The following is a 13761-nucleotide window of genomic DNA, read 5'->3' as shown; positions in this document are numbered from 1 at the left end:
CTTTTTGTTTTTCAACCTGCCTGCGTCTGTGTGTCTTGCGTTTATATCCTTCTTTGGTCCTACACAACTGTACAAACCTGTACGAAAGTAGCTACATGGTTAGCTAGCGAGCTAATGTTGCAAGCGAGTGTGATAAGCAGCCAACAAACAAACAAACAAGCAACATTCTTATCCTCGAGCACAGAGGGCTTTTAAATAACCCCCTGCTAATAACATAATTTAATTGAAAACTATGTCTAAGGAGTCTGCAGATAGACCACTGTTTTCAACCCGACAATACACATTAGCTCGAAACTAATTACAAGTCAGTGAACTGAACTTGTTACAAGAGAAGAGAAGAGCTGAGGCTGAGGGAATATGAACTGCTATATGAGGATCATTAATGTGACCAACAGGGCCGAGTCCCACTTTACAGTGAGGCATAATTTAATTTCACAGCAATCAATAAAGACGGGACCTTAAAACAGACAAGCAGCGAGCCAGTGCACGAGCTGGTGCCGTTCAAATGAAATTAACCTTGAGAGACAAGGCGCTCGACGGCTCCATGGGGGAACGAGGGACCAGTGGAACAAGGAAAAGATCAGGTCTGCGTTGACCTCTATTGGCAGTGGTCGTGAGAGTGCAGAGAGTGCAGCTGGCAGCGTGTTGAGACTGAGTTACATACTGCGGAAGGCCACAGGTTGAAGTGTGTCCTGTTTCTGAATAACCTCAATTACTCGTTGAATAACAGCGCCAGGATAAAATAGGGTAATAACAGACTAATCATCTTATTCCAGTTTTTACGTGTAACAGGAAGGTACAAGAGTGCAGAAAAGAAACATGGTCAATCACAGTGACTCATAACCACTGTTAGCTGATCTCAACAAAAGGGAGTCATTAACATCAGCCTGCAAAAAGCCGAGCCAACAGGGCAGCAGGAAGCTGAACTCATAGTTCAGTAAATAAAGCGTCCATTAAGAGTCCAAGAGTCCATTAAAGATGATTATTTTCATACAGGCACATCGTATTCAGTGCTAATGTCAGCATGCTAACATGCTCACAATGATGATATTATGTTTGCAATGTTTACCATCTCACTACGATGTGTTAGCATGTCAGCATATGCTAATTAGCCCTAAACATAAAGTACAGCTGAGGCTAAAAAGTTGAAGAAATGACTTGTGTTATAATGACGGGAGAGCCTTTGCTGCTGTGCTGCTAAATTGTCAAGGGAGCTGCTTCTTTTTGGTAAACTAACTAAATGAATCATTCTTTTATCATTTGTTAAGATCATGCAGTTTTAAATTTAGCAATTGCTGTATTGGATGCCAGTTCATCATTACCACCTGTCCAATGATGCTGATGAAAGAGACACTCAGTGACAGAAGCTCGTGGAAGTGGGTATCCAAGAGGCGGTGGCAAGACTTTAAAACTGAAATGTTTTCAGTCGGATCTGGGGATCTTCAGAGTCATTACAGTTCATCCTGAGGGAAACAAGAATGTCTGCACCAACTGTCATGCAAATCCATCCAATAGTTTTTGAGACACTTCACTCCAAACCACAACTGTCAAGCTCCTGATGATGTTCGAGGAAAAGTCAGTTGATCACCGAATTCAGTAGGTTCATGGTGATCCCGGCCTGTTCTCACTCACAATATCTCAAATACAGCAACCTGGTCAGTGGCCTCATATGCTTCAATGTTTGAAGTTGTAGGTCCCCCTCCAGAGTCATGAAGTGCTGTTGTATGAAGAGTGGTGAGAGTGATGGGGTAGTTGGGTAGGTCATCAACTGGACCGTCCCTCTGGAGACGGGATCGTGTCCCATTTGCTACCAAGTCAAGAGTGAGTTGTTTTTAATGGCTCATGGTTTGAAGGTTAAATCTAATAGTAAAATATTTTTTTCAGTCTGGACAAAAGTAGTGGCTCAAACAACAGACAAGCACTGCTACCTTGGATAAACGCTGCTAGCATGGCTAAAAACTCACCTCTGTTAATGTATTTTCCTTCCTTTTCTGTCTTACAGCTTATGAATTCTGAAGAACTTTTAAGTTAATTCACCTTCACGAGCGGCACTTTAAGTGACTTAAATAAGACACATTTATCATTTAGGTCCCCTGACACTGGTGTGACCATTTGTCAAAGATTTGATCTAATCTGAGTCTTGAACATATTAAAATAAAGATGTGATTAAATCCTGTTCCCGTCTCTAACCCGACTGATTGTCTTTGACCTCAGCTTGCCCCTGTGTTGATGTTTCATCTGAGAAATGGTGAGTGGGAAGTCACATTCACACACCAGCAAATAACCTGAAACGGAAATATTGAGTTCATCTTGCAAGTTTGAAGAGGGATTGTGCTGAATAAAAAATTTCTGCCTGTTTTCATTTTTTAATGCAGAGCAGAAACAAATCAGATTATGACCTTGCGGAGCAAAGACACAGACCAGCAAAAAAAGTGAAAACAATCAATGAAATCTCATTGAAGTACACAGTTTATGTTCCCAGATATATTTTCATTCAGCAGCAGCAGGAACGCTGCCGAAGATTCCTGCATTTAATCGGAAACGTGGCTCCAGGAGAGAAACAGGAACCAACCTGAGTTGTGTTGCCTCACCATTCATCTTCATAATCGCTTTTTTCCCAACCTGGCGCCTTTCGACAGTCTGTTAATTAGAACATATTGACAGGGAGGAACATTTGCATCGCAATTTGAATGCGGCCAATCTGCTTTCACAATCTAACTCGAGCCGTGGTAATGTGGAGCACCTGCTAATTTTCCTCCAACCTGAATCCAGTGATTCACTGCTGAGTGAAGTCATCATAACAGCTGGGGTTTAATCTTAACAGTGTACCTGAAGGAGCCGCTCCACTCAGCACCTCCAATCAACACAGCGTGAGCGGGAACATCCTGCAGGGCTGTGACGTGTGATTGTGCACAAAGAAGCCGACAAAGTGTAGACAAATTAGCTATATAAGAGAAGTGAGAGAACTGCATTAAACACATCAGTCTTGTGTATCAAATCCCCTGCCACAATGCTGCCACCTGTCAGTATATAAGAGGCACGCTACCAAAATATAGTTAAAGGAAACTAGTTGGTTTTATTAAAGCTGGAATGTTTCTTCAGTCCTGTCATTCATCTGAAGCCCCTGCAGGCCTTTATAGAGGACTGAGAGTGCCAAAATCATATATAAATAAAAATGGCATTAAATGCACCATAAATGATAATAAAACATACATTTAGGCATTAATATTTATTAAAATGTGATATAAATTGATATTTATGTTTTATTTTTCATTGGTATTCATTACCTTTGAAAAGGTATTTATTAATCACCATTTTATTTTTGCATTTTTGTATTTACTTACTTATTATCTTGCAAAGATATCTGCAACTAAAAAATAAACTAACAAATGGTAATTAAGTTAAATGCTAAATTAAATGGGAATCGTACATAAAAAGGAGGATAAATACAAAGGTAATTAACACAGAAGCAAATTAACACATAAAAATGAATTTATGTCACTTTTTAGAAATTAATTTATCATGATAATTTATAATTTATATATTCATTCAGTGTTGGTGGAAGTATTGAAGACATAAGTAAAAGTAGCAGAACTGCAATATAGAAATACTACAACCATGTACAAGTGTTCAAGTTAAGGTCATGCATTCAAAATGTCACTTAAAATAAGTATGTAATTATCTTTAGCAACTCAAAGTAGCAACAGTAAAACCTGTCTTCTTCTTCTTCTTTTTCTTCTTCTTCTTCTTCTTCATCTGGAAAGTAACTAAAAAAGATCTCCCTCTAAAATGTAGTGAGTTGAAATAAGCAGTAAAATGAATTCCAAATACTCAAGCCAAGTATAAGTACCTCATATTTTAAGTGCAGTGCTTAATTAAATATACTTAGCATTGTAATAAAGCAGTTAACACACAGTAACTTACCTAATTACTCTGTGGATAACTTGCTTTAGATGAGTATAACAGACTGTAAATAAAGCTTCAGTTCATGATTAAATCTGTGAGCAAAGAGTGTGTCCTTCTCTCCCTCTGGCCATTAGCCCTCAAAGTAAATCACCTGAATAATTACAGCTTGATTAATGACAACGGGAGAGTTTCATTAGCCAGGAGGAGACGATGGGTTTTATAATGGGACCCCAAAATGATCCCGAATATAAAAACCTCACCTGATTTAAAAGGCATTTCCTCCACTTCTTCACAAACCATTTAACTGATACTTCGATCTCAGTGTTTTACACTCCATCATGAAAAGTACGATTCTCTAGCTGGGAAATAAAACGTAATGCGACAATCTTTTTCTGATATTCAGTCGCTGCGTCGCATAAATTATAAAAGCAATAGGAAGGAATTCTTGACCGTGACGGCCCTGTGTGTGTGTGTGTGTGTGTGTGTGTGTGTGTATGAATAATGAGTTGACACCAGGGCAACGGATTCATGGAGGATTTGCTATAATTGAGGCATTTACATACATTTGTCAGGGCAGAGAGATGTTGAGTCCGTGTGGTTGTAAACATACAGGGGTCAACGTGCAATATCCTGCTCAACGTCAGCCATTTCTTGTAAATACAACGGCCGCATGTAGGCGTCCATCGGTGCGTGACCAACAATACACACGATATAATGAATGCTGCATACAGAGCAAAATGTCAAGGCTTACATGTTGGTTTTGTAGATACCTTGGCTGATTCGATGTATATATATGTATCACAGGAACCGTGGCATAAACATTTACAGCATTGTTCTTGCACCAACTGGGTATTAAACTTCTTTTGTTTTCCTCACTGTCAGCGCAGAGGAAATGTGGCAACAGACTGCACTGCCTCTCACCCAGAACACAGTTTAAAGAAAGATATGTCCAAATGTCTCGGCACCATTAGATCTGTCTTTGCTCCAGTGGTTTGGATGATTTGGGTGATGCACTCTCCTCAGCCAAGAAAAGTCTGAGGTGGTAAAGAGTTCAAAAGGTGCGGGGCTCTTCGGTAGCACATCCCCCGTTGCGTGTGAAGTTCAGGGGGACAGGTTCAAGGAGTTTTCCGGCAGATTCAAGCAGAGGCTGTACTTCCTCTTCCTGAATGTCCTCGATGTTCCCCACAAGGAGGATTTGCTTTTAACTTGTCAAAGTCAATACATCACTTTTTCTTACTGACTCTATGAAGGGCACCACTGACCGAGTTGAAACATGTGGAAAGTTTAAATAAGATGGTAGTCCAAAACTTCATGTTTTGGGGTGTCTAAACAAAAACTAAGTCCTCAGTCCTCTACCAGATCAGCTGAAACATGTTGCCATTTCAACCTCATTCAGTCACAAGTGTTGTTGGATGATGGCTAATCCATAAAATTACACACATTTCTGCCATTTGCAGGGAAAGTGAAGATTATTAGGAGATATTTTGCAGAGAATGTTGTCATATTGAACATGTACTCTCTTTAAGGGCATATTAAAGAGGCACTATGTAGTTTCAGAGAAGAAATACACACTCAGAATTGTAATATTTATAATATCCCAAGGATAGAAAGGTGGCAGGGTCCGCCACATATAAACAAAGTAAAACAGTTGTGTTGTCCTTTAAGGTCAGTTTGTTTACTCACTTAGACAGTGAAGATCTTTCTCTTCTGTTTAAAAAAACTACATAGTGGCGGCTCCTTAAGAGGTTAGCGAAGCTGCTTTAGCATCTGTTCTATCAGAACTGGAGAGAATATTACATTGAGAGAAGCAGGGAGACGCAGATAAAACGACACTGAAAGCTTTTTCTCAATGAAAAAGATGTTTTCCACCAGCAATCAAGTAAGAGTTTGATTGCTGGTGGTGGCGTTCTCCTACTTCAAGTTAGCCTGTGATAGATGGTGATAGACAGAAGATTCATCCAATCACCTGCTGAGTATTTTCTGGATTGTGCCTGGCCTCTTACAAACTGTCTCTAGCAGCTCTTTCACATCTGGTGCATCAGGGTGGAGAAGTGAAGTTTGCATGGGTTTGTCAACAGAGGGGGAAAGTGGAGAGATGTTTGTGCTTGCATCTTTTCCTTTGCTTCCAACAAAGGAGAAAAGGCAGAGGAAGAGAGTGACATTTAGTGATATTTTCTGTCTTTTATGTGATTTGACATTTACAGCCAAGCGAAATGTGGCACGGGAAACAGCATATCATCCGTTTTCCGTCAGTACTTGCAGCTTTTTTGTTTTTGTAAAAAACTTAATAACTCTTCTATCAGCGAGTAAGACCCATTAATTCTGTTTTAAGAAGAGAAAGGTTAAATGCTTGTTCTCCGGCACCGTTAGTACTGTTTTCCAGGGACAAACAGGAAATGTCTGGCATTTTCCCTCGACTGCAAGTGAAATATTACACATGGCAACAACCGGAAAACAAAAGGAAGATATGAGACATTTGGCTTTAACCGCAAAAAGTAATTTAAAGGCAGTAGAGACCTTGTGCATTGTAACTGTGCAGTATTGTAGATGTTGCTGTGCTTTGAGTGAACTGTGTCATGTGAGAGGCTTAAGGTAAAGATGACATCACCCTACATATAAGTGATGGAAGTGCAGGGGGGGTTGGGCGGGTCATGGCTCAGCGATGAAGGATCCTTGTAAAATGTAAATTAACCTGCAGAATGCATAAGAAGACAAGCTCAGACTGACACTTATATGACAGGGGAGATGTCATGAGAGCGGTGGCTGCACAACACATCTGGGAAATTGAATTTTTCAGTGAATCAATCTGCGGCTCGGGCATCCTAATGATCCCTGAGCAGAGAATAGTGGTCAAGTGAACATCAGGATTAATTATGAATAACTGTGATTCTGACTGACAGGCAGGGGAGAGGGGATCAGGGAGATATTGGATCCTTAAATGCAGATATTTGTATTTAAGGATTAATAGACTGCAGGAAGAATTGCACGTCGAATCAAATTAGACGAGATTATCTTGTGGGACTGCGAGCAAGCAAAGAAAACAGAAAAGGTGTTTTCTCTCCTCTCCCTCGTAGTGTTAAAGCGCCCCGAGGCGTCCATTCTGCCAGTCTGTTGAGCATATGGTGTTTATTTCACCGGTTTTAGTGCGACAAATCCGCTTGGTCTCAATTCAAGATATATTTAATTCTTACAAATCCGCCCTGTATGAAGGGGAGAGCGATCCAAAAACTCATCTTGTTTAATAAGTTGCCCGTTTAACTACACGGCTGCACGTGTGAAAAAGTAACAAGGCATGAAAGATTTAAAATAGAAGGGAACAATTCTGCATGAAGACCTCATTATGGCAGCTTGACCAGACCTGAGAAAGAAGAAGCTTTGTCACAGAAGACATTTAGACAAATCAGATAAATAATGATAAATAAAGCAAATAAAGCCCTGCAGTAAGTAACAATATAACTGTATATGCTGTGTATAACATATATAAGAACAATGTCAGGGTGTATGCTGCCTCACTGCCACACGGCAGAGACCACAGCATCAGTGAAACAGGATGACTCTGCTCCCTGCTCTCACTTCATAAGGTGTTATGATGAAAGATGGTGATGGAAGTGCTATTAAACTGCTTTATATCAAAGACAGAAGTAATGAGATGAACAAAGGTGCCTGCAGGTCATCTGAAGGGATCGCAGCGATAAATTAAGTAAAAGCATGTTTATTTGTGTGTGTGTTACAGTAACAGCAGTGTTTACTTGTGCCCTCTGTGAAATGAGTCCTTCAGCCTCTCTGTGTAAAGAAAACTGATTACATTCGCAAACACAGCATCAATTACAGCTAAAGACACACATTTCAAGCCTGAGTGAGCTTTGAGCTAACAAAGCGTTCATCATCGTCATTACAATCAGCCTCAACGGTCCCAAACAAAAACACTTCTGAGGTCAGATGTGATCAAGACTGAAACGTAAACAGTTTTATCTGAACCAAAAGCTGCTTGGAAGTATTTCAATATCAGTAAGCGCTAACAGAGACGGTAAACATCAGACTTGCTAATGATTCGTTAAAAAGTTTGTCATTTATTTAAAAAAAACTAATAAAAACTAAGGCTTGTTCACAGGCACAATCATCTTGCATGGTCCTTTAGCACCATCTAGTGGTTAATATTATACATCGAGCTCACATTATGTTTTCTTTCTCACTCACAGATCTTCCACCTATTTCCAATTTAACTTGTACCTTATTTTCCAAGGATAATCCACAGTATCAATACGGCTTTCCCAGGAAGTCCATGATGCAAAACAAATCACACAATCAGAGTCACATTCAGGCTTATTGGCGAGTCGGTTTTACATTGTTTTTGGTAAATAGCAATAACATTTGAAATTATTTTTTTTTTAAAAAGAATCTTTCATTTACAGCTGTACAGTATTTTTTATAGAAATGTACAAAGTTCACAGTATGATTTTTTGAGGATTTCAAATGTGAGCATAATCCCAATTCAAAATAATTAAGTAAGAGGACAAAAATAAATACTTTTGTCCATATTCTCAGTCTCACTTCATTATTACAGGGGTTAGAACTTGGATGCACCAATCTTAGTGGAGTAGATATGCACGGTGGACAGTTGGAGGTAGAGCAAAACTGATGACTTGTCATGGGAACACACTGATTTTCAAACCCTGTCTTAATTTTGATCTCAAGTACAAGTCTGAAAAGTTTCATGACTGCATCTCAGTACCTTTTCTATTATTTCTACTATTATTATTATCTTTTTCATGTTTCAAAAGTATTTTTATAATATATAATCATAGCATTTTGTTTGATTTGTTTATAGTATGAATACATAATGGCGTGAGAGGTTGATATGTTGTTCAATTCTTTAGCTCTCTCTTTAAAAACACTTTTAAATAACAAAATAATATTAAATACTGACATTTAGTCTTTAAATTAAAATGATAACTTTCAGCTAATCTGTCACCGATTCCCCTTAGAAGCTACGTCCTCCATGTCTGTATGTTAAAGCGCTGCGTACATGCTGCTACATCAGGCAAACTACGTGTAGTAACCTCTGCCAGCTCAGTCTCATTCCCACCTCGTTCTGCTAGCATTTTCTTTTTCAAAATAAAAGCCTGAAGGTGGCAGCTGTCAACAGCTGTTCGATATTTGCAATGGTGCAAAAATATTGCTTATGAAGGAAAATATTGCAATATTCAATAATATCTCATATGAGTCCAAACCTGAGCTGAAGATCAAAAGAAATACCATTTAACTCATGAGCTGATCGGCTGCAATCATGAATTTTGAGAGCTCAGTGACAACTTCCTGATTAGCAGGACCCTCTATGAACCAGGATCTGTGCCAGCTTGACAATTTTTTTTATAAATGATCAAACCAGCAGCAGCACCAGCAGCAACAACAGCAACAAAAGTAACAGCAGCACCAATTACTATTGAAAGTGGCACACTAGCCACCTGCTCAGAATTTTCTTCATCGTCCTGTATTCCAGCTGTGGGACCTGCAGAGCAGAAAACAGGTGTGAGGTATCACCAAGTCTCAACGGCACAAATTCAACCTGAATCTTGACTCACCTAATTCTTCAACCTTCAGGTGAATGATGTTGACCAGTTTAGGTTCATCTCTCTTTCTGCGTCTTGCATTGTCCTCTGCGATTTGGCACTCATAGGTTCCAGAGTCGCTGATGGTGACGTTCTTCAGAACAATCGAACCATCTCCGTCCTTCATCTCGGGATCGCTCAACTCTACTCGACCTAGGAAAGAAGGTTCCTGGAAGTTTTCACTTGGGATGCCATCCCTGAAGTGGAACACGTATTTGTCAGTCTTTGGTTCAGTTCTGCGCCACGCTAACAGAGCGACGACACCGCTGGAATCCTGACATGGAAGTGTGACATCTTCTCCAGGCCTTACTGTTATCTCTTGTGGGTCTGAAAAAGGAAAAGCAGAAAGCAAACAGGGGTGTGCCTGCACATGTACTTAAAGTTGCATCAGATGAAGTGAGGCAGGGAAAAACAGTGAGGTCAGTCATCAAAGACTACTCCATCTACCATGTGATGCTGAGCAGGTACTGCAAGAAATTGCAAAACCTCAGAGAACAAGGTTCAAGAAAGCTGCCCAGTGTGGGCTATCACAGCAGTCAAAAATTATTCCATGCACAGCAAGAGGAGGTGTTGACTGGCTACTTGATTGAGGCAGCAGACTTGTACTATGGACTCACTCCACATGAGGTAGGCCTACTGAGCGTTTGACAGGTGCAGATTAGTGTGCCCTAAGTAGGAATTAGTTGCATCAGTTCTTTATGTATATGTATTTAGGTACTATGGGGTACAACTAACTGACTAACTAGTTTTACTTTCTTTTAGGTCAGGAAGTTTGCATATCAACTTGCGGTGGAGTACAACATCAAACACTCCCTCAAAAAACTACATGCATCTGTCACCTGTGACTCTGAGCACTCTGATTAGATGGATAACACACACAGATTCACACACTCAAGTTCATGTTTTATCATTTAAGACAGACACAGTGTGCATGTTTGTTGTTTTACTAATTGCCAAACATCTTCCTGTAATTTTACTTGAATTATGAGCTACTTCTGACCTCCTGCCGAAGGTTTCCATTTTTATGTGTATAACATTCATAGATATTATCAGAATATGTTCTTTAAGAAAGCTCTTCTAACGTTAGGATCCACACCACTGACACTGTACTTTATTTAGCCATCAGTGATGAGTTATTTGTGTTCTTAGTGAAGCACAGGAAGATGCTTTAGTGTTGGCACATGCACAATGAACCTATATAGATGCATATTTTGTGGTGTGGTCTCAGGTTTTAGTTCTTCAATCTTACTGTTACAATTGAGCCCAGGTTGTGTTACAACATACCCTGGTAGTGGGATAGGTTGTAACAATGGCACTCCTTGCATTTGACATCAAATAAAGAATTCTGTGATATAGTTGGAGAAGTTAAAAACATTGCTATTTGTAGTAGACAAATGAGGGTACTTTGTGTCAAAATCTGATTGTCCTACTACAAACACTCTGCAAGTTATAGGAGCCGAGACAAAAAGTGTTACAACCATCCCCGGTCTCCCCTACAGTTAAAATGTTGTGTCACCTTGATATAGTTCAAAACAGAGCAATCCAAGTTATATAAATTATTAAACTCTGCCAATTTAAGTATATTATCATTTACTAGGGGTCAACCAATATGGCTTTATCAGTGCTGATACCGATTATTAGAAATCAAGGAGATTGAAAACAGATATTTGACTTTCTTATTTTCCTTTGTTAAAATAGCCTACATACTTTCGTCTCGCATGCATTACTATACTGGCATATTTTTAAAAAATCACATTTTTTTTTAATGCCAGTATAGTGATGTGTACAGTGCCATTAAAAGGGATTCAGCCTGAATGGAAACCTGGTCAATATACAAACAGTCACATGGACATCAGACAGGTGTCGTGCCAAAAAGTGATCGTCTGCCAGAATCTGATTTCCGGCCGCGGGAGCGCGCACAGCAGCCCGTTGAGCGGTAGCGTTTAAACGTCTGGTTTTCTCTGGATGAAACGGTCATGATATGCAGATACACACAACTGTACGTCCGCAATTATAGCAAAGGTATGTGTCTTAGAAAGTTTAACGTTTGTTGTTACGTAATTATCACAACTGTGGCCAAAAGAAGTGGAGTTTGTAGCGAAATCAGGCCTGACAATTACGTGATAGACATGTCCCTATGTGCTTGGTATGTATGATGCCTTTGTTTAGCCCTGTCTTATGAATTAGATTGTAATGAATGTGATTTATAGGTGTGGATTTTCAATAAAGAAATGATCACTTTTGCAATTATCCTCGTGACTCTGCATTATCTTTTATCTGATCTGGGCTCTACATTTGCTTCCCATGTTTGGATGTGTCTTGTACATCTAATATTCTTGTTTATGCCTACTATTTGGAGACAATACTATGAAAGACATGATTCGGGAGGGTTACATAAGCCTATAAAATAACAGTTTTCACCTGCCAAAAACTGATTGAAGGCATAGTAGAGCTACTGAGAGGTTATTTCTGCCTAAATATGACTTGATCTCATTCTTAAGCTTCATAATATGAAGATCTGAGCTCACAGGACAGCTTGAAAATCTTTTAAAGGACCATTACAACACAAAATGGGCCTTTTCACCTGCCAAAAAGTGATTGAAGGACATATACAGTTATTGAAAAGTTATTTCTGCCTAAATATGACTTGATCTCATTCTTGAGCTTCATAATATGAAGATCTGAGCTCACAGGACAGCTTGAAAATCTTTTAAAGGACCATTACAACAGAAAATGGGCCTTTTCACCTGCCAAAAAGTGATTGAAGGACATATACAGTTATTGAAAAGTTATTTCTGCCTAAATATGACTTGATCTCATTCTTGAGCTTCATAATATGAAGATTTGAGCTCAAGAGACAGCTTGAAATTCTTTTAAAGGACCATTACAACAGAAAATGGGCCTTTTCACCTGCCAAAAAGTGATTGAAGGCCAAATACAGTTACTCAAATGTTATTTCTACAGTACCTAAATATGACTTGATCTCATTCTTGAGCTTCATAATATAAAGATCTATAAAGATGTATATGTCCTTCAATCACTTATTGGCAGCTGAAAAGGCCCATTTTCTGTTGTAATGGTCCTTTAAAAGATTTTCAAGCTGTCCTGTGAGCTCAGATCTTCATATTATGAAGCTTAAGAATGAGATCAAGTCATATTTAGGCAGAAATAACCTCTCAGTAGCTCTACTATGTCTTCAATCAGTTTTTGGCAGGTGAAAACTGTTATTTTATAGGCTTATGTAACCCTCCCGAATCATGTCTTTCATAGTATTGTCTCCAAATAGTAGGCATAAACAAGAATATTAGATGTACAAGACACATCCAAACATGGGAAGCAAATGTAGAGCCCAGATCAGATAAAAGATAATGCAGAGTCACGAGGATAATTGCAAAAGTGATCATTTCTTTATTGAAAATCCACACCTATAAATCACATTCATTACAGTCTAATTCATAAGACAGGGCTAAACAAAGGCATCATACATACCAAGCACATAGGGACATGTCTATCACGTAATTGTCAGGCCTGATTTCGCTACAAACTCCACTTCTTTTGGCCACAGTTGTGATAATTACGTAACAACAAACGTTAAACTTTCTAAGACACATACCTTTGCTATAATTGCGGACGTACAGTTGTGTGTATCTGCATATCATGACCGTTTCATCCAGAGAAAACCAGACGTTTAAACGCTACCGCTCAACGGGCTGCTGTGCGCGCTCCCGCGGCCGGAAATCAGATTCTGGCAGACGATCACTTTTTGGCACGACACCGGCATTTTACCACAGTTTGAATGTCTGTATGTGTTGAACATGTCACAGACATGACGAGAATACACACAACAGGTGAGAGACAGCGTCTTTCCTGTGCACTCTCTGTCACTTTTACTTTATCTCATACACCCTTTAACAGCACGTGCTATTTGTCTACTACCTTGTCTCGAGCCGGTTTACTGACCCCAGATTCAATGGCGTTGCTTATTGTAACGCTCCCCTTTTCTTCTGTACACATGGTGCAGTAAACAGAGTGACACGGCTCCTAACAATGCCATTAAAATCTTCAATAACGTGATGTGATGTGATTTATTACTCACCAGCTGGCACAGAGCCAGAGCGGAGCATCATGAGCGTCATCAGCACGGACGCAGGCCGCATCTTCAAGAAACTTTACACTCCTGTCCGCACATTCATTCAAGGAATATGAGGGATCCTGGCTGTTCACGCTACTCGCAATCGTAGGACTG

The 13761-nt window shown here is 39.5% G+C and overlaps 1 protein-coding gene across 1 annotated transcript; it reads right to left on the bottom strand.

The window, feature by feature from the left end:
• Positions 1–7676: 7676 nt before the first annotated feature.
• LOC311249786 (nectin-4-like) lies at positions 7677–13700 on the bottom strand. The gene is made up of 3 exons (XM_084341102.1): positions 13612–13700; positions 9489–9842; positions 7677–9415 (listed from the first exon to the last, which is right to left on the bottom strand). The coding sequence occupies exons 1-3, from the start codon at positions 13670–13672 to the stop codon at positions 9240–9242; spliced, it is 591 nt and encodes a 196-aa protein (XP_084197228.1). The 5' UTR covers positions 13673–13700; the 3' UTR covers positions 7677–9239.
• Between the last annotated feature and the right edge of the window lie 61 nt (positions 13701–13761).

Source organism: Pagrus pagrus (assembly GCF_965226575.1).
Source record: "Pagrus pagrus genome assembly, chromosome: 20".
In the NCBI taxonomy this organism is placed as follows: Eukaryota; Metazoa; Chordata; class Actinopteri; order Spariformes; family Sparidae; genus Pagrus; species Pagrus pagrus.
The sequence above is the reverse complement of the archived record's forward strand: the minus strand, read 5'-3'. Positions and strand labels throughout refer to the sequence as shown.

Bases quoted from the DNA above. Each gene is read 5' to 3' on its own strand.
- LOC311249786 (XM_084341102.1), bottom strand. From the start codon at position 13,672: ATGCGGCCTGCGTCCGTGCTGATGACGCTCATGATGCTCCGCTCTGGC. The intron at 9,843-13,611 runs GTGAGTAATAAA...TTCCTTTTTCAG, and splicing joins CTCTGGCTCTGTGCCAGCTG to ACCCACAAGAGATAACAGTA. The intron at 9,416-9,488 runs GTGAGTCAAGAT...TCTGCTCTGCAG, and splicing joins CCTGAAGGTTGAAGAATTAG to GTCCCACAGCTGGAATACAG.